The 26980-nt window shown below is 40.3% G+C and overlaps 1 protein-coding gene across 5 annotated transcripts in view; it reads right to left on the minus strand.

Moving 5' to 3' along the window:
- Nucleotides 1–1479: 1479 nt before the first annotated feature.
- LOC122927572 (cell migration inducing hyaluronidase 1) overlaps nucleotides 1480–26980 on the minus strand; it is a 121213-nt gene continuing 95712 nt past the window's right edge. For all 5 annotated transcript variants that reach the window (XM_044279522.1, XM_044279521.1, XM_044279520.1 and 2 more), the window contains 13 exons: nucleotides 24111–24196; nucleotides 22621–22752; nucleotides 20308–20343; nucleotides 18879–19034; nucleotides 18600–18780; nucleotides 14247–14462; nucleotides 13913–14124; nucleotides 13194–13379; nucleotides 11001–11205; nucleotides 9896–9985; nucleotides 7625–7782; nucleotides 6010–6110; nucleotides 1480–5387 (listed from right to left, as the gene is read on the minus strand). In XM_044279522.1, coding sequence (XP_044135457.1) covers nucleotides 5260–5387; nucleotides 6010–6110; nucleotides 7625–7782; nucleotides 9896–9985; nucleotides 11001–11205; nucleotides 13194–13379; nucleotides 13913–14124; nucleotides 14247–14462; nucleotides 18600–18780; nucleotides 18879–19034; nucleotides 20308–20343; nucleotides 22621–22752; nucleotides 24111–24196 — 1887 coding nt within the window. In that variant the 3' untranslated portion in view covers nucleotides 1480–5259. The remainder of the gene's footprint in view (nucleotides 5388–6009; nucleotides 6111–7624; nucleotides 7783–9895; nucleotides 9986–11000; nucleotides 11206–13193; nucleotides 13380–13912; nucleotides 14125–14246; nucleotides 14463–18599; nucleotides 18781–18878; nucleotides 19035–20307; nucleotides 20344–22620; nucleotides 22753–24110; nucleotides 24197–26980) is intronic.

A 26980-nucleotide genomic window follows, 5' to 3' on the forward strand; every position in this document is an offset into this window, starting at 1 on the left:
CATTCTCATGATCAGTGGGGGTCTCAGCATTTAGACTCCCACGAATCAATTCAATGCTGTAAATTGGTCCATGGATTGCAGGATAAAACTTACCAGGAAAGGTTAAAAGACCTTAATATGTATAGCTTGGAAGAAAGAAGAGACAGAGGGGATATGATAGAAACTTTTAAATACATAAAGGGAATCAACTCGGTAAAGGAGGAGAGCATATTTAAAAGAAGAAAAACTACCACAAGAGGACACAGTTTTAAATTAGAGGGGCAAAGGTTTAAAAGTAATATAAGGAAGTATTACTTTACTGAGAGAGTAGTGGATGCATGGAATAGCCTTCCTGCAGAAGTGGTAGCGGCAAATACAGTGAAGGAGTTTAAGCATGCATGGGATAGGCATAAGGCTATCCTTCATATAAGATAGGGCCAGGGACTATTCATAGGATTCAGATATATTGGGCAGACTAGATGGGCCAAATGGTTCTTATCTGCCGACACTTTCTATGTTTCTATGTTTCTATGTAAATAGGGTATAACTTCTAACTGGCACACTCTTTTAACCTCGAGCCAACAAAATGCATGGGCATGCTCTCATCATTTACTGACCACTGCAATATCCTCTTCAGTGGCCTTTGAACTAATACCCTACTATCTATCCCCAAATACATGGGCTTGCCCCTTTTTCATCTACCTCCTTTCTTCTCTGACATCCTCTTCACTGTCTAGCAAATTAATCTTATCTGTCCCCCCAGATACTGTATATCTGACTTTATCTCCAGCTATCCCCCCACACATATTCTACGGTCCTCACAAAACTCCTTTCTTTCTTCTCCTGTCTCCTCCTCACATCACCTCCAAGATACACCTTTAAAAGTCACTTAAAGACCACTCCTCTTTAGAAAGCTTTCAACGGTCATAAACCTGCCTGTATGACGCAACTACTGTATATAAGCAGCTTCAACCCTCCCCTACTGGTTCTTCCCTTTCTCTTGTACACTCTGCGTCCTTACAGACATGGCCCTCTTTCCTTCTGTGCCAGTCTGTCACTCAGTAAGATCATGTATCTTATCTTGTTTTTTTCATGTGTTAATATATAATCCATGTCAACTCCTCTGTATTTCTGTATATAGCAACCTGGATGTTAATACCCCTACAAGGTAAGTAATAATAGTAATAATAACAATCTATGGCCTCCCTAATAAAAAGGGGGTTAATCTCCATACAAATGAATGTGAGTTGTGGAAACTCTTGAGTGAAAACACTTGGTTACTGGTCCATTTTAGGATAGGATGGGGATCTAGACATTGGGATATGTTCTATTGACACAAACCATGTGTGTGTTAAACTTCAGGACCACATTGTGAAGCTTCATGCTGAACAAGTGGAGTAGGTGCTGTAATGTGTAGAAATCGTTACCAATCTCCGGGCTCTTGGTGAGAGAACATACAGTGATGCTGAGAACAAGGAGACAATGTAGCACTCCAAGAAATGGACACAAAGTAACTTTATATTTTTTAAAGTGAATGAACACATACACAGACAACAAATGCTGATACAGTCATCTCTAAATTTGCAAATAATCAAACTCCTGACTTACAAAAAGATCATCTTAAATCAACCATTCATAGTGAATCCTATACAATCACAATGAAAATGACACAACTATTCCGTCCCTGGCATTCAGGTGAATAAATAAATACAAAATATATATTTTTCTTTTCTTTCGTTTCACATGAAGTCATACGAAATATTGCATACATACAAAACACTTTACAGAACTTTTACATCTATTTCCGAAAAAGGACCAGCTATTTCGGTGCATGGATAACAAAGAGATGAGACAAGATGGTATCATAAAACACTGAGGGGAGAATGTATCAAGTTTTTACACCAGTAAAAAAGTTGCAAATTTTGGCACATGTGCTGATCTTGCCATTTACACTGCCTTCTCCACTTTTAAAAAGTGACGTAAAAAGTTTAGTACGTTAATTAGTTTCTAGATGGATTTATCATTACAACTTTTTTGAAAAGTGGCAATAAAGGTGCAAGAGTGCACCAGCACGGGGCTGGTGTAGGAAAAGTGGAGTGACATTTCTAGACAGTTTATATATGCGCCAAATTTATTATACATCATGCAACTTTCGCTAAATTTTGCGCACCTTTAGCCAAGTCAAATCAAAACTGAAAAAGTTGCACCTTGATAGATTCCCCCCTGAGACTGTGTACCAGAAAACACCATGTTACTGATCCATGTGTACTGCGGTTTGTCTATAAATCCCACTAGTAAAGCTTGTTTGGGTCAAATGAATGTGTCCACATCAACCTTTTCTACAAGTTCTAGGGAGAGCGACTAGGGCAATTTCAAGTGGTTTTAAAACTAGGAAGCGTAATGACCTAATAGTGCAAAGCATAATAGAAAATGCCATAGTCCCTTAGTGTAAGCAAAACTAGTGAGTGTGCTGTTAATAAGTATGGTATGCCAAAAGTATGGTATGATAATCACAAAGATATATTACGTAAAAGTTGACTGTTTATATTGTCTGTAATGTTGGTTTTTAACTATTTGTCTGCTAAAATGTTAGTCATTGTCATTTTTTTTTTTTATCTGTGTAGGAATTAACAAGCAGTTGTACGCTATTCTTACACAATGCATTGCATTGCATGTCGACACATCGAGGCTTATTGCAGTACTTACAGAAATAAAAGGAACCATGTGGTCTTGCCCTTAGGGTACAGCCACAGGTGGTGGGTCTTCTGCAGAATTTCCGCAGCGCAAAATCGACAGCATATATGGACTTAATACACAGCAGCAACATCCACAGCAAAACATGTGGATTTTGGTGTGGAAATGTTGCAGATTTCACCCTCTGCATTGCAACATAGTTGACACACTGAAGATTTAAAATTCACACCGCATGTCATATTATCTATTGATGTTGTTAAATATTTCTACAGTGAAAGAATGAGATTAAAAAAAAATTTCATCCATTTTTTCACTTCTGTAAACACTACATGTGGCCATACCCTTAAAGTGCAAGTTCAACTTCCTGAACTATTTTACAGCTTACATCAAGATCTTCATAAAAAGTTGAGTAACTTAGAAAAATAACTTGCTTTATTACATTTTTCTACTTTTAATGCAAGGTGATATGCTCCGTTCTAAGGGCTTAGCTGAGCTCATGTAATGCATCCCTTGTTACATTATAGAAAATTCGTTTTTCCTATGGAAGCTTAAGGTTTTAGTCACATCACTTCTTGCTGTTCTTTTCCAAAGTCTCAGCAAAAATGTGCATCAATAAACCCTACTGCAAAGTTCCAATGTAACGACTGCAGCACGAGACTCATCACCAAAACACGTTCTGTACAGACACTGAACCAGCAGCTACTCTGGGAGATTAGAGCTCAGAAACCTACAAACTGTAATTCTGAATGAAGCCATGAGAATGAGATATGAGAAAAGCTATGACTGAAAATTACATAAGCAAAGTGCTCCTCAACTCTGTATGTAGATTATACCTCAATATAAACTGTAAAATCCTGTTCAAACACTACCCAAGAGGTATTATCACATCAAGTCCTACCACATGCAGAGCTGTCAATGACATTTCTGCTTTCTGTATTGTTCTAGATGACCTTTTCCACAAATGGTGAGGTTAATTCAGTAATGTGACTCAGTTGTGCAAAAATGTTCTCATCCCTTAGCAAACAATTGCCAGGTAGAACGTGTGCTGCACCTTCAAGCCATACTAGAAACATAGCAAATACAAAAGTTAAATAATCACACTGGACTAAGATGTGTAACATAGGCTAATCATCGATGGAATCATCTGACTTTTAATGAAGTGTACCTCTAGAACTGTCATGGTAGAATTTTTATATGATCCCTAAACAAGGGATCTGACCATGTTGTCTGCAATACTCCAAATCTTAAAATTCAGTCTAGGCGTAAAATGAGAAGACATGGTGGTATTTGAGGAAAATGATGTAGTAGATTAAGTAAATCTCGGTTATCTATTCTATTTAAACACTGCTCTTTATAGTCATATATATCTAGGTTGCAATATTTGGTATAAAAGCTAGATGGCTACAGAGGGGACGTCTGTGGATCTAGACATAGGAATTCCTTTTCTTTAGTTTTCCCGCTCTAGAGTATCTTAATTTGTGTTCAGATGGGATGTTGTGAAAACATATAGATCTGTGTGGCAGAATCCTATTGGTTTATTTGTATTTTTAGGTTGTAAGGGTAACCCCCAGGTTTTTGCTAATAAGGAATCTTCTGCCAGAAGAGGAAAACTCAGATACTAACATAAATTATGTTTTTCCTTCTTTTTTTTTTACCCCTAGACTGAATTTTAAGATTTAGAACCTTGCAGATAACATGGTTGGATCGCTTATTTAGGGATGATACAAAAATGACTACTATGGCAGAATGTATGGTTTGTATTTTCCATACCCTCCCTTATATGTATATGTACAGTAGCTCTGGTGAATATTATGGTTATTTCCACTGAAAAGCTGCAGCTGTGAGGGCAAAAATGTAAATGTTCAGCTCATGCTAAATGTTCAATTTACCAAGATGCTTCAGGCAGAAGACTGGAGGAAGTCCTGCTGTCCATGCGAGCTTACAGAAATGAATTCCTACCAGATGACAGACACAACAGATCGGAAACACCACATCTTTCAGATGCTCAAGGTAAGCCTTTGGTCCCTCATCATGTATTTTAGGATATTAATATTAAAACATTTACTAGACAGACATAAAATCTTGATGTGAAAAGTTCTTTTGGCAGAAAATTGGTTAAAGTAGAGAATCCAGGTGTCACAAATAAAAATATTGAGGATTATGGCCTGTTTGATGCAAACAATTAATTTAAACCTGAACAACCCTATGGCCACCAAAAAGCAGAACTTGTGAATGAATACTGTGCAACTGCGTTACCCTGGCAGTATAGGGATGGCACTACAAGGATACATATGAATCCCCTAATTACAAATTGGAATTTGTAGGAATCATATTCTATGTGCTAACGACAAGTCCTCTTCAATGCTAGTGCGGCACTGAGCACATCGGAGCCTGGCATGGTGGGTACGAGAAGCCCATGGGCACTGATTCCTTTTGACAATACCCAGGTACAATGTGTACAACGCAAGCACACTCTGTGCCGTGTCAATGGGCGGAGAGGTTGTGCATTCTGACATGCTGTGCCAATGTCTGCAATCCTCCCCTGCCTGGGAATAAAAACAGTGGTAAAACTTCACCCGTCCATGTTCATAATTTCATTATTCTCTTCACAGGAAAAGGGACAACTTGGTAGATTTTCGAAGCCTCTGCATTTGTAACCAGCTTGGTCCAAATAGGTCTGAAATGTCCTTTAAATCCAACGAAAGCTAGTTTATCTGCAGACAACACAGGAATAGATAAGAATGCTGTAAAAAAACTTTAAAAGTTTCATAGTAGTAAAAATTTACATTTTTCTCTATATCTCTACATGATAAGCGATTTTTGGCAGGGTAGCAGTAAAATAGATGCAGTGTCATGGCACACATTCTTCATATACTTCTCATCAACATGACTGCATTTTTATATTATTCATAAGTACATCAACAAGAAGTGTATTTGATGAAATAAACAGGAAGCCATCATTTACAGAGTCACTCCAGGTGGAAGGATACGCTATAAAGCCAAAATTAGTCTTTTATTTAAAATTTTAAACTTTTTTTCCACTACAGCTTTCAGTTTATTTGCAGATTGTCAATTAGGAGAAGGCGGGAGTGTCAAGCTCGTGAATACAATGGACTTATAAGTAGGTGTCTGCTGTATCATGTCTTATAGCTTATATGCAAATGGGACAATATGTTTTGTGCTGTGTGGTATAATAAATAGCATAGCGGTCACTATAATGATGAGTAATATGCTGCCATTACATAAGGCAGCATATTATCATGATAGGTTGTGGCAGTGTTTGCTTTACTGAACCCACAAGCTTCAAGCACAATTCTAAACTTGACTTTGCCTCACCTTTCAGCTTTAGATCCCGCTCAGCTCCAAGTCTTCCCAGAACCCTGAGCCAAGGTCCTTTGTGGTAAAGTCTTCCTTTTGATACGATGACCACAATAGAGCTGTAATACAAAACTCATTGTCACCTGAAATGGTTCTCGATTTGATGAAGGGACATAAGTACAGGGGTACAGAGAATGCAGTCACACCTGGATCCTAGAGTCTGTATATTGACCACTTTGTCACATTACCTCTGAACTGTGACGTCACTGTATGCATTATTACAATACTGAGAAGTCACTGTTGGCATTTTGCTTGTATTTTGTGATTTTTATCCATGTACTGTGACATCACTGTCCTTGGCTATTAGCTGGGACATAATTAGGTTTATTATCCCTCTTATGTGACATCAGGTTTATTTCTATGACATCACTATGGCCCTCTTAGCTATCAGCTGTGACATGAATAGGTTTATTTCTATGACATCACTATGGTCCTTAGCTATTAGATGTGATAACAGTAGCTTTATTCTGTCTCTTCTATGACATCACCATGGTCCTTTGTGATTAGCTGGGACATAATTAGCTGTGCTATTATCCTTCTTCTGTGACATCACGCTATTATCCTTCTTCTGTGACATCACTATGGGCATTATTCCAATTTTTGACAACCCTGTGTGTAATAACAGTTTCCTATTACTTCTAAATGTGTTTATTATCCATATACTGTGACTCTTATATTGGATAGTATCACTGTGATGTGTTTGTACTATCCACGTGCAGAGATATTACTAGTTATTGTCTTTGCATCATGACATCATTGTTTTATCATCCCTGTATTATGGCTTCACTGTATTTTTATCCCTGTACTGTGACATCACTGCCAATGGCATACCTACCATGGAGGACCACTCAACTGCTTAGGGGGTACAGAGGGAGGGGAGGCCCAGCGTTGCTCTGTTTGTCCTGTTCCCGACATAGAGTCGCTGCATTTTCCTGCAGCTGTCACTATGGGGAGGCTAGTGCATAGTGATTTTACAGCTTCCACAAAGTAACTATAAATTCCTATGTACTAAGCTCCTCCTTGTGGTTGCAGCAGACAGCCATTTTTGTAATATGTGAGAGGAAGCAGTGATTTACCGCTAATAGGGGAGATTTATCCGTGTATTAATGCCAGTTGTCTGGTATAAATACATTGATATTCAGATTGGGCACTATATTTATTAAGCACCTGATCCACTTTTTACGACACATAAGTCCAGTAAAGTGGGTGAGGCAGAGCATACTTTTTTTTTTTAAATTAAAATCCTAAATCTGTCATAAATCTCACTGGGAAAGGCATACTAAGTGTTGCTATAGCGCCTTATGAGAACTGTTTACGCCCCTTGTCACTGCATTTATTCTGCCTGTGTTGTGACATCACTGTACTGTTGTGACTTCACCATATGTATTATTCCTGTATTGTGACATCATGGTGTTTAGTGTCCCTGTGGTGTCTTATAAATGTGTGCTTTTGTAACCATAAGAATATCAGTACTTAAAACCGCATGTAATGTTTTGCACTGGTAACCAAGAACAGATCACTTGTAAGTCGTGCACATGGTATACAGATATTGTGTGCTGAGAAAGCTACTCACTTGTCTTTGATGTTGGTCACATAGTTATCAAACTGAGCTGGGATTCCTTGTAGGATGGCAGTTTTGAAGCTAGCACTGTCTACAACTTTTCCGTGACTTCCATCAATCACAACCACTTGTATCCCATCGTCTGGCATGAAGAACTTTTTGTTATCCACCTGTTGGTGCAGAATATCCAAAACATATTTTGTGACGTTAAATCTTCATGTTGTTTGTCTTGCTAGTTGAACATGAATTCATAGACTTCAATAAAACAGCCCCCATACCCCAGTCTAAGTTTTTTGTGCAAATTATTTTGTGCCTTGAAGGTCTCTAGTATGTATTTGTCATTATGTATGGTACTCCACTACGAGGACATTTGTGTGTACTGCAATAGAGAAGGGCCTAGCTGCCACCCTAGCACAACCTGTTATAGTAACTACTTACATTCCCTATGTAATAACAATTCTGGAGCATCTATTCTTATGTCACTATATTGCCATTCCTCTCTTATTCCTTCTAGAATGCATGAATGAATTGCCAGCTGTCTGTAATAAAGGTCCAGCAGGGTGTTACCAGTTGGGAGGGTGTCCCTGCACAGTCTGACAATGGCAGCTCTGATTGGATTAAAGAGTTGTGTTTACCCCAATACCCACTGACACAAGGATGGCTGTCAATCATCCTATGTGGCCGCGGTAACCAGGACTCTGCTCCACATCATATAAACCCTACAGTATATATCACAGGACTCACATTCTCTCCCTCTATCATGTCCTGCTCTCAGATAGGGCAACAGAAATCACCTGAGAGGTTCACTTTAGGCACTAGGGAAACTACAATGTGTCTGCCATAGGGAGACTGCCTTGATGACTATAGTGTAGAAGGTACCAGTACAGTATTTAAAAGTAAAACTTTTGTCATGACATGCTTTATGTGGGACATTTGTCTATATCTCTTTCTTACCTCCATTTCTATCATAAAATAGTCCGTCTCCATTATGTGGGTTTCATATGTACCTTTAAAGGGGTTGTCCAGCCTTTGGGATTTTTTTAACTATCCCCAACAGAAACTCGTACCTGATGGGATCATGTGCACCTCTTCAGTCAAAGACTAACCTCAGCAGTGACGTTTCTCCAAGTGGCACATCACTGCTGGGTCAAGTGCCGTTTGGGTACACATCACTGCTGAGACGGTGCGCATGACCCCATCTATCCAGAAGTTTACAGGTCAGGGAATGTAAGATCTTCAAGCAGCGTCAGGTAGACAGAATGGGGTCACTTGTGGGGTAGTTATACTGCCCTGGCATTTTAGGGGCCCAACTCAGGCAAACCCCAGTGTGGACTAACCTCAGCAGTGACGTTTCTCCAAGTGGCACATCACTGCTGGGTCAAGTGCCGTTTGGGTACACATCACTGCTGAGACGGTGCGCATGAGCCCATCTATCCAGAAGTTTACAGGTCAGGGAATGTCAGATCTTCAAGCAGCGTCAGGTAGACAGAATGAAGAGGCAGGAAGTGAGTATGATTTTTTCAGCTGGTACAACATGTTGCTAGGAACAGTTAAAAAAGTTTAAAGCGGTGAACCACCCCTTTAACAACAGGGGACTGATTTATCAAGAACCGTGTGTACTATGCTGGTCTTGATGGGCGCTGTGCTGCCAGAACAGGCATTTAATATTTGATAAGGAGCAGACCTCATCATAAATGAAATGCTTTCAATAAATTGCAAAACTGGGTTTTGGATCTTTTTACCGCCATATCCAATGTGCAGGAGTATGATAAATCTCCCCCAGAGTGTTTTATTGTTTATACCTGTGAAAAGCATTTTCACATCTGTTTAATGTTCTAAGGACACAAAATGGACAGATAGTTTTTAGGTAACAGAAGAAAATAAACCAACATACAAATAAAGACTGCACCTGTGTTTGAGCTTCCATATTTTTCCTTGCTCTTGTGAATAGACATGATTTCTATAGGATCTAGTCCATGGGTTACCCATATTTTCTGTGTTTATCTAGTGACCGTATTGGGGGTCAGGAATAATTTGTCATGCTTTTTTGTGTATGTTTCGGTTCAATAGTTGTCCCAACATTTTTGATAATATTTTGTGACGTCTCTAAAAGTGTATTGCTATTCTTTGCAGAGCAGTCTCTCTTTGTACGTGGCTCTGTTTTCTACTATTGTTGATGGTATTACATGCTGACTAGGCTGATGTTTTACCACGTGGTGCCCGTCAACATCTAGTTTTTATATAGATTGCTCAATATACAGAAATAGTCAAGCGATTACTTACCTCAATGTATGCAAAGTCATCTTTCAGATGGTAGTATCTGGTGTTGTAGGACTCTACTTTGATCTCCAGTAAGTGATCATTTGTCTTCTCCTGGAACAGAAGTGAAGCAGTGTATTTAGCACAGCATCCTCCCATTATAGAACCCAAAGAGCAGCTAAAAGATCACAGAATATCCAAGCCTGAGTCACTTGGGTCTCAGCTCAAAAATCTTCAACCATATTATCTTCTGGTTTGTATTAATATTATCCCAGAAGTTCTTTAGTAAAGTGCAATGCCCTTCAATCAGCTGTACTGTATATGCTTCCAGTTTATCAAATTCTAAATGTATTGTATGTGAAATACTTAGCAATTGAACATCCTTTGTATCAATTTGGACCTTGTAATACGGCACCCACAGAATTCTATTGGCCCATGCCTTACCTCTATGTGCCTTCAATTACAATTTTTTTTATGTAACATGTTCCATCAAAGGCATATTATTTAGGCACCAGAGCACACAGAGTGCTGCACAATTCACCCATAAGGATGCTGTGTACCACCCTACAGGCTTCATACATGCAGAATTGCCATGTGAATGATCCCTTAAAGAATTGTATGAGATCAAGTGAATGGGGGTTTGCTGCAATACCTGACACACCACATAGACAAGAGGAGCACTGTTTCTGGAGGGAAAAAAAGCAGACCCTTATTTCTAATCTCATAAACCCCACTCACTAATCCTCTATGTATTTGATAATGTAATGTTTTAACGAACAGTACGGACAGCCACTCGATATACTGGCATGCCCCAGCACTGAATAGAACATTTCTGATAAGAACATCTCAGGGAATAATTGCTAGTATATTTTTAAAAGATAAGGTGGCTTCAACATTGGAGCCTCAGTTTACATTTCACGAATAGTTTTTGTTCAGAAAATGTTCCAGCCCATCACATAAAATATATCACAACATTGTGTAAGAGCTTTTTCCCTGTACACAAAGCTTAATTTTTATGATTTCTCCAATTTCTCCTCAGACAATATCATACTACATCACCACATAGCATAGAGCCCATTAAACAAAGATTGCACCCCACCCTTCATAAAACTCAACCATGGTGATTTACCGGATCATTCCCATTCAGTTTCTTTGGCAGAGGCACATCCACTATGGGCATTTGTGAATATTTGGGGTAGGCTGAAGCTTGGCAGTTGCTGACACCAGAACCTTTTGGGATCTCGGCTTTGATTTTTACTCTCTCGCAGCCCTTCACTGAGCAAAATGCTAATTTCTCTTTTTCATTTTGAGCTTTCAGCATTAAAAACAGCAGCCTGGAAGAAAATACTAAACATATTGAATCTGAAAGAGGAGAATGCGATATATTGAATAGACAATGGGAGCTATGTCATTAGTGTACGTGGCGTTCAAAAGTCACAAAATGTTATGCAAATGGTATTTTTCAGCAAAATTTGTGACTTTTTCTCCTTTTCTGCCACTCTCGCTAGTTTTACAAAAAGTGGGCAGAACATGAGCCGCAGGTGTCACACCCACGTCTTGACACATTTAACAATATATGTGACAGCAAACTGACACTTGAAATCTACAAGAACTCCATGTTGGCATAGATTTTATTTTCTGGTGAATGGAAGATTATGACTGGTCAGAATTACATCATCATACGCCGGCAGGTTTGTTATCAAAACTGGCATAAGAAACGCAAGTCTTAATACATTTCCCCATAGAATTTACACAATGCAAAAACAAATATGCACAAACGTTCATTACATTCGTAGCAACTTTATCAATAATTGACCAGTCATAATTGTTGATGAAGATTGGTTGTGCATACATAAAATGATCATCTGTCACATTTTTACACTAATCCTCTGATTAGATGTGTGTGCTTTGTTATGTTTCCTTTTTGGCTCAATACATCCCGAGATAAGTGGTGCAAGGTGACCAGCTTTAAAAAAAAAGTCCATGATTTTGTAATACTGTGAGGAGTTATTTATGCTATATGTGGCCACCCAGTAGGTGTGATATGAATTGCAACCTGTTGAGGATTTAGCTAGCATGTTGCAATAATGTACTTAATTTGTGAGCGTGTGTATTGTGAGAAATTAGAGTTCTTAAAATTCAAGGAAAGGAAATCTGGATACATCTGTACTTTGCTATGATGACTGAACTTGCGTTGGTACGTACAGTAACAGTACAGATGTAAACCTCCATCTTATGCTTATAACAATTTTGTGGATCATTAAGCTGTGGTGAATTTTAATGGCAACATGTAAAAGGCCTTGACAGCCTATAAAATCTGATTAAATAGAATAGAGATTGTTTTGGATTATGCTGGCATCCCTATTGTTAAAGGGGTTGGCCACTTTCTGATTACTTGTGACCAACTTGTAGGTACGATGATGATAGGTGACCTACTGATTTAGTCTTTGTTGATATTCTGTGCCTTTTGCTATATGGCATAAGCCATGCTCCCTTGTTAGGAAAATCTTCTGTGCTGTCCACATAGATGCCCTGTCCATAAGATGGCCGCTGATGGAGGGTCATGTGACTAGGCAAATCACCTCCATGTGATGTCTCCTTTATTAAAACACTCTGCACCTTCATTGAACTCCCACAGTGCAAATGCAGATGGCAGGTCCGGTGTATCTGAAGGGTCACATGACTCTCCATGAGCAGCCAATTTATGGACAAGACTTCTGTGAGGACAGCACAAACGACTTGGCAAACAACAAGGGGCATAGCTTGTAAAATATAGAACTTGGTGCGGAATTTCAATAAAGGCTATATTAATAAGTGCCATGTAATCATCCTTCAAAACACACTGGGCAACAGTAACCAGTGGCCAAACCCCTTAACAATTTAGTTTACCTTGTGGCAAAGTCAGCAGAAGACCTAGGCATGAGACCTAATTCATGCTGTGACACCATGAAGTGAATGTTACCAGGCATAGCCTTAAATAGAACTGTGTCCTCACATAAGAAATAAATGGAAGTATTGCCTACACTGGCCAGTCCCATGTCACCAGTCATTGTAATGCGGGTTGGAATGAATGCATAGAGCTACATGAATATATAGGAGTAAACCTCCACTTTCCTTATGTATAAAAAAGTTTTGTGTCATGGTTCATATGCACTGGAGTGATACCATTACTATGAATGAAATGCTATATCTTTTCATGGGAATTAATAGATTTGTCACCACTCCAATGAATAATGGAACATGGCGCTCTAAACCTTTACATATATGTTTGCAGATACGGCAACACTCTTTAGTGTACATTTGAAGAAAAAAGATAACCTACCCTGAATCCTCATCCCAATAATAATACCCTCTGCCAGGGTATGCCTGGTGCACTTTGTCCATTTGGAATGTGCGTACAAAGGTTCCCGTCTTGAATGTTTGCTTTGCAAGGCGATTGTGAATGTCTGAGAGGATGGAAAATGTTGTCCCTTTAGGATAACAAAATCCTACTTGAATCCAGTCATTCCTAAAATAGGAGAATCATGTGTTACCACAAGAAATAAGAACTTGGCATCAAATTTCCTAAAGAATCAAGTGGCCAAGAAAAATATTACATTTTGAGATGGCCATTTTTTCCTGGCTTGAAAGTGTATTGCACGATATTCTAGAAAAACACTTCAATTAACCCAAGGAAACCATTTTATAGTGTCGGGAATACAAATAATAACATCATAAGGAGCATTTCAGGTTAAATGTTTTATCTTTCAAATTTTGTTTTATGAATCATATCCGAAATGTGAAAATCTTCACCTCTTATTGGAGACTAATGTTCTCAGGGGGGCAATAACTTAGTAAAATAGTCATAATATTGCATGAGGGAAATGTTCGTGCTACTTAAACCATGGCTTGTTATCCTCAAACTTTGCTTTCCATTCTTGTTACTTAATAGTTCCATTAAACAGATGTGGCCATACATATTCCTTGTTGGCTATTTTAGATGATGAAGTGTTGTAACAGTTTAAGTTCAGTGAGAATTATAGACATAAATGCAAGACCTACTTTTGGAAGTTAATAAGCCAAAGAGTCAGCTCCTCAGGGGCGGTCATATCCCAGTGTACTGTGTAGCCTTTTTGCAGAGTGATGACAGGCTGATACTGTTGATAATGGTTGCTTTTTCCAAGCGCTCCTTCTAAGTGCAATGGATGCTCAGGGTACTCATCTTTAATGATTGTCATACTTGCATCGGCTGGTCTTCTTGCTTGGACATAGATCTAAAAAGAGCGTGACAAAAAGGTTTTATTCAGACAGCACCAAAGTAAAGAATGAATGCTGGGTAGTTAGTGGATAGATTGTTATTTTTTTCATTGCTAATGTTTGCTGAACTGGGAGGTACCTGGGCATAATTGCCACTGCAAATTGCTCCCTTCCAGTCTGGAACATCTAAACAATCAGGATGTCTCAATAACCAGTTGTCTTCTTTCACCAAAAATGCTCCTGGATATTCTGACACTGAGCCATCTACGTCATGAAAAACTGTGGTCTTGTCTCCATCCATGTTCATATGGCTGAACCATGGTCCAGGCTCTCCAAAGAAAACTCGTGAATGCATCTGAAATGACAGCAAATTATTAAGTATTAATGACCTAGATGACAAGACGGACACAGTAATGACCTGTACAGGCATCCAATCAGAAAACATAGCACTGAATCATCACTGGTCAACATACTGTTAAAATTTACACATGACTTACAGTAGATGGCATTGATAAGGCGATGAAGGCAAATTGTTAACAAATTGCTGCAAATTGTTAACAGTTGTCATGTCAGTAACATAGGAATGAGGATGTGCGACTTAGATTCTCTCTATATAACATGATTTGTATATGTTGTATCTTCTTTCCCCCCCCCCCCTCTGAGTCAGCACTCCTCCCCATTTGTCACAGGTACTTTTAATTAGCAGTAGTCTGCAAAGGGTCAAATAATTCCTACCCCATCTCAGTTGGAGTTCCTGAGAAGCTGTGAACAGGTGATCCCTTTGCACCAGTTCCCATGCTTCTGTGCCGTGCTGGTGGAATGATGGGATCTGAGGCCTAGGTGGCTCTGCCTCACGGTGGGGCCGCGGTGTGGCTGCTGGATCCCGTTGCCTGCTTGAGCTTTGTGGAGGCGCGGTGCTCGCCGCACGGCGTCGCGCTATGGTTAGAGTAGGTCCCCACTTAACAAGAGGCAACCTTGTCGCGGTAAGTGGGCATATGCTCTTTGATCAAACTGTATACTAATGCCTCTTAATAGTGCACAGCAAATGATTGATACTTTTGCTGTATAGCCATGTTTTATCAAAAGAAATGCTGCAAATTGTTAACAGTTGTCATGTCAGTAGCATAGGAATGAGGATGTGCGACTTAGATTCTCTCTATATAACATGTTGAAGGCAAATGAAACAGCATCTGTCACCCTTTCATTGAGTTACAATTAATATTATATTACAATATATGCACATGGGAGAATTTAAAGGGGTTGTGCCACCAATATAAAAGTTTCCCACCCTATAGATATCGCTATTATATCACTTTCCCCAAATACCACCATTTATCAAAACTGCCTTTTCTAAAACTTATTAGCCTACCAGTGCACCCTGTGGCAAATCAGTTTCAATCTTCAGTAGCTGATGGTTAAGTCCTGCTTTGTCAGGACACATCTCACTGCACTAAGGCATGATGGGACAGCAGTCATATCACAAACCAGGAGTAAGCATTTAAGCAAGGTGGATAAGAGAAAACTGCAAATAAGGCAAATTTGAAAAAAAAAAATATTCAAGGAGGAATGGGAGCTAGAATAATTGATGAAAATAAACTTTGAAGTGAAAAGTAGTTTATGGTGCAAACCCTTTAATTATATGACACATATACGTTTTGTCATATATGAGCAATTTATCAATGACTTTGACTAGGAGTGGAGTCTAAGAAATGTGTCTATTCTGAATGAGTCTATAAGTTGCAGCTTCAGAGGAGGTTTTGACCAATTCTGTCTAAGTTCCCTATCAGAATGTCTTTAAAGTGTCGGAGGAAACCAGAGTACCTGGAGGAAACCGACGCAAACACGGGGAGAACATACAAACTCCATTAGGACCCCAGCTCTGCAAGGCACCAGTGCTAACCACTGAGCCTCCATAAAATGGAGCCTAATTATATATTATTAGAGGGCTATACAGTGTTGAAACCTCTAATGAATGTCCACAAGAAACAGTTTTGATTAAAGGGTTCCTGTGACCAGATTTAACCCTATTAAGCTAGCTGACATTAGTGATGGCTAATGTCAGCTAAACCTATCTAGCCTATTCCTACTTTCATCTATGCCCCCGTTACGGCAGAAATCTAACTTGTATAATATGCTAATTAGCCTCTAGGAACAGGTGGGAGCGTTGTTCCTGCTCCTAGAGGCTCCGTTCTCCCACCTCCTTCCAAGTCCTGATTGACAGGGCCAGGCAGCGCTCCCATCCGTCTGCCAGCCCTGTGCTCTGGTGAAATCCTGCACCGTTCAGCATTCCGCGCAGGCGCGGTGAGGGAAAGACGCTCGCAGGCTGCCAGCTTCCTCACGCGCCTGCATCGAATACTTAATAGGTGGGAGAACGGAGCCTCTAGCAGCAGGAACAACTAATTAGCATATTATAAAAGTTTGATTTCGGGAGTAACGGGGGCACAGATAAAAGTAGGGATAGGCTAGTTAGGTTCAGCTGACATTAGCACATCGCTAATGTCAGCTTGCTTAATAGGGTTAAATCTGGTGACAGAAACCCTTTAAGAATCACTTATGACATTCTGGAAGATCATTATATAAGTTATATGAAGAAAATACATTACAGTACAAAAATATGTATTACATCATCCTAAAAAGGGTACGAGCAAAACATAGACTAAGAGCAGTCTGAAGACAGATGCTTTTTTAAAGCCTTCTGATTACTGATCTAGACCTGCAGGTCATCACAGATTCACGGAAAGCTTTCCACACAGTATACTTGTAGAAATGTATGAAGGAACCAATGAATCATCCTAGAGCTGATCTATCTGTGATTGGTATTCCATTTTCCTTCATAAACACGGATTAATAAAGATAACCAGATGACATCAGTAATTTATACAGATAATGTGAGCGTGAGTCAGAAAGCAGTGCGTGCTGTTTATCTCTGTGTTTGGAACGATCCACCATCAGCCATTATTACATACTGTACAGCCTTAGCTGTATAACCTTGTGTTGATTTCTGATGGATCTGTACAGGAGACATGTAGGAGTGATGGTCACAGCCCATGGCACTGACAGTCTCTATAACGGTCTAGAATTTGGGGACTAGGCTTAGTGTTTTTATGGTTAATAAGATTTGACCACAGTTTATTGATTAGTATGTATCATGAGAATGGAAAACTACATTTTTGTGATATCTCATGTAAAATTTAGGTTTGATCCCATTATCCTTACAATGATGGGGCGTCCTTTGTTTTTCCGTGCACAGCAATATTCCCAGCAACCCACATTTGGGAAGTACAACACAAACCCATTAACTTGCATGTGCTATAGCTGTGTTGTAAGTCCCTGCACATCAGGTAGCCGGGACCGCTGCAGTGCAGGAAGAAGGGCAATATACTTCTGTCCCTTTTCCACCATGGAGATCGGCAATAATACTAAATGATGAGAATCCTCCTCCAAGCTGGCCATTCACATGCTGGATAGTTCTGCACTCAAATTATGTAAATGTTGCGCCTAAATACAGAGCTATTATTCTATGTGTCAATAATGTATGTTGCATATTAAAGGGGTTCTGCACTTTGTTTTAGCTGATGATCTATCCTCTGGATATAGATCATCAGCTTCTGATCGGCAGGGGTCCGACACCCGGGGCCCCACAGATCAGCTGTTTGAGAAGGCAATAGCGTTCCAGTAGCGCTGCGGCCTTCTCACTGTTTACCGCCGGCCCACTGACGTCACGACTAGTATCAACTAGCGTGGGCGGGGCTAAGCTCCATTCAAGGGAACCGAGCTTAGCCACTAGTCGTGACATCAGTGGGCTGGCGGTAAACAGTGAGAAGGCTGCGGCGCTGCTGGAGCGCTACTGCCTTCTCAAACAGCTGATTGGTGGGGGTCCCGGGGGTCAGACCCCCGCCGATCAGAAGCTGATGATCTATCCAGAGGATAGATCATCAGTTAAAACAAAGTGCAGAACCCCTTTAACAAGATGAATATACTTTCGTGAATCAATCTCCACGCCTTGTCTGATAAGTATCACGTAATATTTTGGTTGTAATAAGTAGTTAATAAAGTAACATTATAAAATAGAATTCGGTGGCACTTTCTATGACTTCTTGGCATGTCATCAGACGCTTGTGTAATTTCTTTCAGACTTGGCCTTAGGATCTGGCTGCAATACTAGTCTCTCTATCAGATAATTACTGTATGTCTCTCACTGGAATGATCAGTCGCAAATGTGACAGATTGCTTCATAACAGAAAAGGTTGAGCTGTAAAATAATAACAGTAGGGCATAGGTTACTGTGAAATCTCTAAAAACCAGGGGCTGAGGTCTAGCATTGGGAAAGGAGGCCTTATGTCTACATATGCAACTCAAAACTGACCTGTGCCACTGCAAATGGCAACAGTTTAATAATTACAACTTCAGGTTAATGGTTTGTCTGGTTAATGTCTGTCTGCTGAATACCCCTGATCCTATTTTATTATTTTAGCTTTTTAGAATAACTCACCGGCACATCTTCAAATGTAATTTTGGTCACATTGTTGTTTGGACAGCTTTGCCAGGAGTTATTAAGACGGAATCCAATTGCACTGGTGTGACGTCCATCTAGGGAAACATATTTGCGAAAAGTACAGTTTTCCACATTGATTGGTCCATCATAGATCTGTATGCCACGGACTGGAAAGTTCCTAAAGGTAGACAAGGCAATAAAGGTTAATACAGCTCCAAAGCCCAGATTATAACATAAAGAGAATAGTACAAAATGAGTAAATATTTTAGTACATACACTCCTCTTGGTAGCGTCCTCCCATTGTGATCAAATCCTCCAGGACCCCAAACAAGGTTGTCTGCCATTTCCGTTCCCACATTGTTACTTTCTCCAACAAATATGCTGTTTTTGACTTCTTGCTTGGATCCATCATCATCTGGAAAGGTCCCTCCACTGCATAAACAACATATTACATTAAGAGACAGCATTTAGAAGTTGAGAAGCATTTGAAGAGGTGTTTGTGTTTTATGTACATACATCTTAATCACTGCATAATGCAAATGATATATTGTGCTTGCATTCCTCACTATTGTCTAGATTTCTGTGTGCTCTGTGTTCAGGGGTGCACCATCAATGAGGCCAGGCAGCACCAGGTAGGGGCAAGAGAGGGGCAGCCGAGAGGGGCAGCCGAAGGGCCATGGGCTGAAGGGAAGGGGTTAGGCTAAGAAATTGGCATTGGGGAGGGAGGGGTGCCATTTCAGTTTTCCCCTCAGGCAGCAGAAAGGCTAGGTGCACCTCCGTCTGTGTTTATGCTTACATTCAGAAGCTGAAACCTATCCTTATCAAGTCCATCTGACTTAAAGAGAATCTGTCACCAGAAAATGAACTATTGTTTAAATCATATTTTTCTGTTCAACACATTTTTTAAAGAATTTTTGATTATCTTCTTTTTAATTTCCCATGTCAATATTTATATTTAAACATAAAATCCTGCATTTTTCACACTTGCCACTAGGCCTAAAAATAGGCCTGAGGTCTGTACAGATTACTTTATTGCAGTTATCTTACTATCATTATAGGTAGGTTCAGAATGACAGATAGCACCTCTGTATCTAGATAAGACAGGATCCACCATTCACAATAGGTGATGGTCAGAGCTTATCTATTCTTTCCTTGTACAATGAGCCCTACACAGGTCACAGAGCATGTCTAGAGAACTCTACCATAGAAGTCAATGAGCTCCCCTCGGCTGTTGTGTCTATGGCCTATATGGCCCATGGGGCTGCCATGAAGGAATTTTTTAATGCTGTGAAAATGCTGTTAAGAAAAGCCCAGGCAATATGGCCGCCGCATAATCATGTTCAGAAAACAGAATAAATAAATCCCCAATCAGAATATAAAAACAGATTAGAAAAAAAGAGGTGTGCCGCTATATGGTTTTAACTGGCAGAAAAAAATTGATGAACGTGTATAGCTGGCTTCATTTTGATACAAGAAAGAATGTGTTACACTTAACAAGCCATGTCCCTATGTTAAGTTGTTATTGTCTGTATGCAAAAAAGAATACTTCCAATCACTGACAGTAAGCTGTGATCTTCAAAATGGTGAAAAATTGAAGCGCAAAGTAAATGAGAAATTTGCATAGCGTTTTATAGTACATTAAATAAACAAAATTTACATAAAACCAGAAAGCACTGTTAAATAATAAAAGTTAACTAATAACTACCTGGCCAGGGTTAAACCAATTCCATTGTCAGAAAACCTGAAGAAAAAAAAAAAAAAAAGTTTATAGATATATTGTACTAGATATACTATACTATGCTTTTCAGTATATAATAGATATGGCAGAACTGAAAGGCTACCACATCCTTCACACTGCCTCAAATTTTATGGGATTTGTGTGTTTTTTCCTGTTAATCATTATCATCACATTTTAGTATTAAGTTTAATGAAATACCAATCCTTTATCAAATTTACAAGTGAATGCCAGTCCTCTGGAAAGCAGATGAGACTGTTGTCTATTTAGTTATAAGATTTAGCTTAGATATGTACATGTACAATATGTAAAAACATTCCAGAGGGAAAGGGAGTAGATCCAGTCACGTTTCTCAGGTAGAAGCCAAATAGATACTGTAGTCTGATGAAGACATTAATCCAGCTAGCTAGGCTTTCTTTCCCCCGGGGGCAAAGGGAAAAAGTTATTCACCGCCCTCAACCTTTATCTAAATACGGTGGCCCAAGTAGCTTGTAGCACATACCCCAGTTGCCCCCTACAGCGAGGCTCCTGATTAAGCAAATATACCCCCAACTCCCCACCTACAGTATTAACCAAATTGGAGGGTCTATAGCTCTGGAGGACCTGACAGAACTGCTTAATTTTTGCAAGACAAAGAGTATTATGCAATTGTACTATTTATAATAGTAATTTACTTTTATTATTTTAGTTATACGGGAAAAAGTAGTTTATTTTTCCACTTTTTTATTACTATGCATGTTATTCTGCTCTAAAGTATGGTCAAATAGGGACTTTATGGCAGTCCTGGAGGACTTTTTATCTTAGTAATTGGTACAAAAGGTTAGAGGGTCTTGCACTGTAATCTAAAAGTGAAGTGGACGGAGACTTAAGGCAGGTTTACATGGAACAGCCGATTTTTGGGAAGGAAGCGTTCCTTCTTGACAGTCGGCTGGTCTATCAGTGAAGGAGGCTGTTGCATCTACATGCAGCGATCACCTCCACAGTATGAGGACGAGTGGTCACTATTGCAATCCCTTGTCCCCATACAGAATCATTGTTTCTGGGCAGCAGATTGCTGCTTAGACCACACGATCTGCTGCCCAGAAGCCATAATCGGTGGTACCTGCATGAACGACAGGATCCCCGATGAATGAGGGTTTAGCTCGTTCATCAGCTGATTGGTGGCTGATGGCCAGACTATCGGGAGCGAGCATTCGCAGGAATGGTGGTTCCCGATAAGCTAGACGATTATTTGTACGTGTAAATCCACTTTTACAGTCAGGGCAGAAGCTGCTATTACTGTAGTATAGTCAAGGGCATAACATGTAACCATAGTAAAAGCTGTAATGTAGCCGCTCTCCACCATGACAGACTTCGGCAGAAAGTTCAAAATAAACTTGTGATTAGTTTAGTCTCCCTAGTAGTGCACAGACATAATGCACACAGTCACGTCCATGGTGAAATGCACACAATAATGTCATATGACAAGTATAAAGCTCACAGTTACAGAACGTGGACACAATAGAGGTCACCATGTACAGTGTGACATCACAGCAAATAGAAAAAAATGAGGTAGAACACACACATATCTCAGCACGTGATTAATGCAAGAAAGGCATATAGCAGGGGTAACTATGGGGCACCATGATACAACTTAGAATGGGGCCACAATACATGTTTTCCACCCTGTGTCATTGACCAGTCATCACTAATTGCATCTTATGTCTGAGTCTAAATTCCCCCCCACCACCACCTTAATTGTTGGGCCCCATAGCAGTTGATATGCCTGCTACCCTGATAGTTACGCCTGTAAGTATAGTGATGGCCAGGTGTTGTAGGTTGTAAGGTTTTCTGATGAGGTGGGTTTTCAGGTTGCTTTGGATGATAGGAGACGGCCTGCAAATGGACTAGATGCAAAGAGGACTGGTCCACCGAGGAGAAATACATGGCATCTGGATTTTGCATGTTTGCACTTACGCCAAACAATGACAATTATTTCATTCTCACTCCACAATATTTGGTACATCTTGAATTTCATGGCTGCCAGAGACCATTTACATCCTGATAGCTCACTCATAAAAAGAACAAACACCTACATTGAAAACACCCGCGGTTTTATGCATTTCTCACTGTTAACCCATTATAGATGAAACAATAAAATCTAAAATTTGCTTCTGGTTTATGTCACATTCTTTATTTTATTAAAAATACCATCTGCCAAGGGTTACTGTATCAGCTTATCTGAAATACTCATACAATAAACAAGAAGCTTGACATTGCAGGCTGTAAAAATTGTGAACTTACTGGCAGCCATCCAGCCAAACGTCTCCTCCCCGCAGCCAAGCTCCATGGTCCTGGTTCTTGTAAGCAATAAAATGCTGGATTATTGCAGGTACTCTTGGCTTGAAAGGATCAGCATCCTGATGCGGCCCATACCTGTTCAACCATTGAAGATACAAAAAACAGACTTCAGAGCCTGGGGATATTAACAACTGGGTGCTGCATGCATTTTAATAAACCACTTTATTGTTTTATTGCAAAGCAAGAATCCAGACGAGGTTTTTGATTATTATAATGATATCGTGCAAGTACTGGATTTGAAAGGACTACTTTTTGGCCTTTATGGAATTTCCTTCATTCCATGAGGCATACATTTAGATAACAGATAAAAGACACATACATATATAATAATAAAGTAGTAGTGAGTAGCAAATATACATTACAGCCAACTTAATAGTATTATAAGATTTGTTTGATACGTCCTAACTATATGTCTGCGTCGAATTAGCGTGCACAATGTAGACAGCTATACATTCATAAAGCTGTCGGACGAACATTTGTAACGTTTAGTTTTTCCTAAGCTCCAGTTAAGTCAGCCACACGTGAGATAACTTTTGACCGAACTGTCGGCTCCTTCAGCTGTCAACTATTCCCCCCGACTCCTCCATCCACTGCCAGATACCTCTAGAGGCTGTTAATCTTCTATCAGAACAAAAGGATCAGGCATTAAAATTTAACTTGCCAGATCCTTCTTTCCCTCAACAAGTCCCCCCATTCACATAAGATTTCAGTAAATATGACCTATGTTTGGGGCCTTTACACTGGATGATTACTGCAATAATGTGTTCATTTCAGAACCATCAGAATAAAGGATAATTGCTTAGAAATACACAGACAGTTCATTGTATTTAGATCGTACTAGCGCTGGTTGGATCAGTAAATGTAAATTCTGCTCGTAGCTACTTATACAACCATTTTATTCATCCTATTGCTCGCTGTATACTAATGATCCTCCACAGTCTACTCGGATGGAATTCCTACCCATGGGTTGCAAGGGTTTTATGATGGAAATGTCCATCAGGTCCTAGCAAACATTTTAAACCACTGGTAAAGAGACCTTTAGAGTGAAGCTGGCTTTATTTATACTTTTTAAAGATAAGTAGAGTATCTTAAATAAGAAGATTTATTATTTATTATTTAAATTGGATTGCACTATATTAACTGTCGGCTCCTTCAGCTGTCAACTATGTCTCCCGACGCCCCCATTCGCTGCCAGATACCTCTAGAGGCTGTTAATCTAGAGGTTTTAAAGGGAATCTGTCAGCATCTTTCACCATGCTTTGAAGTTATAGTGTCATTTGGAATTTTGTGTATAATACATATTTTAATAAACATAAGAACAGGAATCTTTCCTCAAAGCGGATATCATTAATTGGGATGTAATAAAAATTAATTGGGATGTAATAAAAATGCCACTTATATTTAGTATGGAATAAATTAGAACAAGCAATTACCGTGATCCAATCAGTGTAAAAATTGGTCTCTTATCCTTGGCTGTGGCTTCAGTGGTTTTGACACCATTATCAATGATCATTCCAGCCTAGATGTACAAATGAGAGATGTGAGAGGTGCTAAGGTCATGGAAAACTATTTACAGTCAAGCATCTGCACTTTAGAAATAATACTGACCTTTGAGATTTGCGCAAGTCAGATTAAGGCCATGGTGTTGGCTTTATATTCCTCAGTGCACCCATTGCCAAGAAAACTGTTGTTTTATAATATGCAAATCAGCCCCTAGATGCAATAAAAAATGTTGCTGTTGCACCTAAGTGCTCCGAGAGGGTCTCCTCGCTGTCCTTCGTGCTGCACCCCCACAGCTAAGACTGACAGGCCAGGCAGAATGATATTCTCTTCAGAATGTGTTCTGCATATGCGCAGTAAAGGGATGAATATTGCCCATCATTCTCCATCCCTTTACTGTGCATGTGCTGAATGCGTGCCAGCAAGGTGTGAACATGTTCCATGTCAGTCTTAACGATGGGGGTGCAGCATGAAGAGCAGTGAGCAGAGCCTCTGGGAGCAATGAGGTGCAAAAGCACCACCCTCTTTGCTCCCAGGGGTTCATTTGAATATTATCAGACAGCAGATTTCTTGGCAATGCGGGCACCATCATCGTAGCTGACTTATGCGCATCTCAAAGGTCAGCCAGTGTTAATGTTATATCATTTATATAGTGGTACATTCATCATTCCATGTTAATGATTTGTTGTAAATTCTAATTAAACAGTGTATATATATTATTATTATTATTATTTATTATTAAAGCGCCATTCATTCCATAGCGCTGTACATATGATAAGCGGTGCACATACATAATACAGACAATTGCACTAATCATAAACAAAATGAGTTACAAACTGGTACAGAAGGAGAGAGGGCCCTGCCCGTGAGGGCTTACAATCTACATGGTATGGGAGAAGGACACAGTAGGTGCGGGTTAAGTTGGTCATGGCGGTATAGAGGCAGCAGGGTCATTGGTTGTAGGCTTGTCTGAAGAGGTGGGTTTTCAGGTTTCTTTTGAAGGATTCCACTGTAGGTGAGAGTCTGATATGTTGGGGTAGCGAGTTCCAGAGTATGGGGGATGCACGGGAGAAATCCTGGAGTCGGTTGTGGGAAGAGGCAATAAGAGGAGAAGAGAGAAGGAGGTCTTGTGAGGATCGGAGAGTGCGTGTGGGGGTGTATCGGGAAATTAGCTCAGAGATGTAGGGAGGGGAGAGGTTATGGACGGCCTTGTATGTATTTGTAAGTACTTTGAAGTGAATTCGTTGGGCAATGGGGAGCCATTGAAGGGATTGGCAAAGGGGAGAGGCAGAGGAATAATAGGGTGAGAGGTGGATTAGTCGGGCAGTAGAGTTGAGGATAGATTGGAGGGGTGTGAGAGTGCTAGATGGAAGGCCACAGAGGAGAATGTTGCAGTAGTCTAGGCGGGAGATAATGAGGGCATGTATAAGTATTTTCGCAGATTCAAAGTTAAGAAAAGCGCGGATGCGGGAGATGTTTTTGAGTTGGAGACGGCAGGTGGTGGAAAGGGCTTGGATGTGCGGTCGGAAGGAAAGGGCAGAATCCAAGATCACTCCAAGGCAGCGGGCTTTGTTGACTGGGGAGAGTGTGCAACCATTGATCCTGATAGATAGGTCTGTTGGGGGGGTTGAACAAGATGGGGGAAAGATTATGAATTCTGTCTTATCCATGTTAAGTTTAAGAAAGCGAGAGGCGAAGAAGGATGATATAGAAGATAGACATTGTGGGATTCTAGATAGTAAGGTGGTGATGTCTGGACCAGAGAGGTAGATTTGTGTGTCGTCAGCGTAGGAGTGATACTGAAAGCCATAGGACTCTATGAGCTGTCCCAGGCCAAAAGTGTAGATAGAGAAGAGCAGGGGTCCTAGGACAGAGCCTTGCGGGACACCAACAGAAAAGGAATGAGACGAGGAGGTGGTGCGGGAGTGGGAGACGCTAAACGTCCGGTCTGTGAGGTATGATGTGATCCAGGAGAGGGCCAGGTCAGTGATGCCAAGAGATGAGAGAGTTTGCAACAGAAGGGAGTGGTCAACAGTGTCGAAGGCAGAGGACAGGTCAAGGAGAAGGAGGACAGAGTATTGTTTCTTGGTTTTGGCTGTGAGTAGGTCATTGGTGACTTTGGTAAGGGCAGTCTCGGTCGAGTGGTGGGGTCGGAAGCCAGATTGTAAGCGGTCGAAGAGGGAGCAGGAGGAGAGGTGGGAGGACAGTTCTGAATGGACATGTTGTTCAAGTAGCTTTGAGGCATACGGAAGAAGTGATATGGGGAGCGATAACTGGACAAGGAAGATGGGTCAAGTGAAGGCTTTTTGAGGATGGGTGTAATGGTAGCATGTTTAAAAGCAGAGGGGAAGACACCAGAGTTTAGTGATAGGTTGAAGAGATGAGTTAGGGCTGGGATAAACACTGCGGTGAGGTTAAGGATGAGGTGGGATGGGATTGGGTCAAGTGCACAGGTGGTCAGATGAGATTTGGAGAGTAGAGTGGAGAGTTTTCCTTCTGTAATGGTAGAGAAGTGGGTTTTGGGAGAAGAGGACCGAGCAGTTGTGTAGAGGGTCTGTGGGGACTGTGTAGTAAAGCTTTCTCTGATGTGGACTATCTTTTGTTTGAAATATTTGGCAAAGTCCTCAGCTGAGAAGAGAGGAGAGGGTGGGGGCGCTGGGGGACGGAGAAGGGAATTAAAAGTGCTAAAAAGTTGTTTAGGGCTGTGTGACAAGGAAGATATGAGAGATGAGAAGTAAGCCTGTTTTGCATCAGCGAGTGAGGATTTGAATATGAGGAGGGATTGCTTGTATGCGGTGAAATG

Source organism: Bufo gargarizans, chromosome 2 (assembly GCF_014858855.1).
Source record: "Bufo gargarizans isolate SCDJY-AF-19 chromosome 2, ASM1485885v1, whole genome shotgun sequence".
NCBI lineage: Eukaryota > Metazoa > Chordata > Amphibia > Anura > Bufonidae > Bufo > Bufo gargarizans.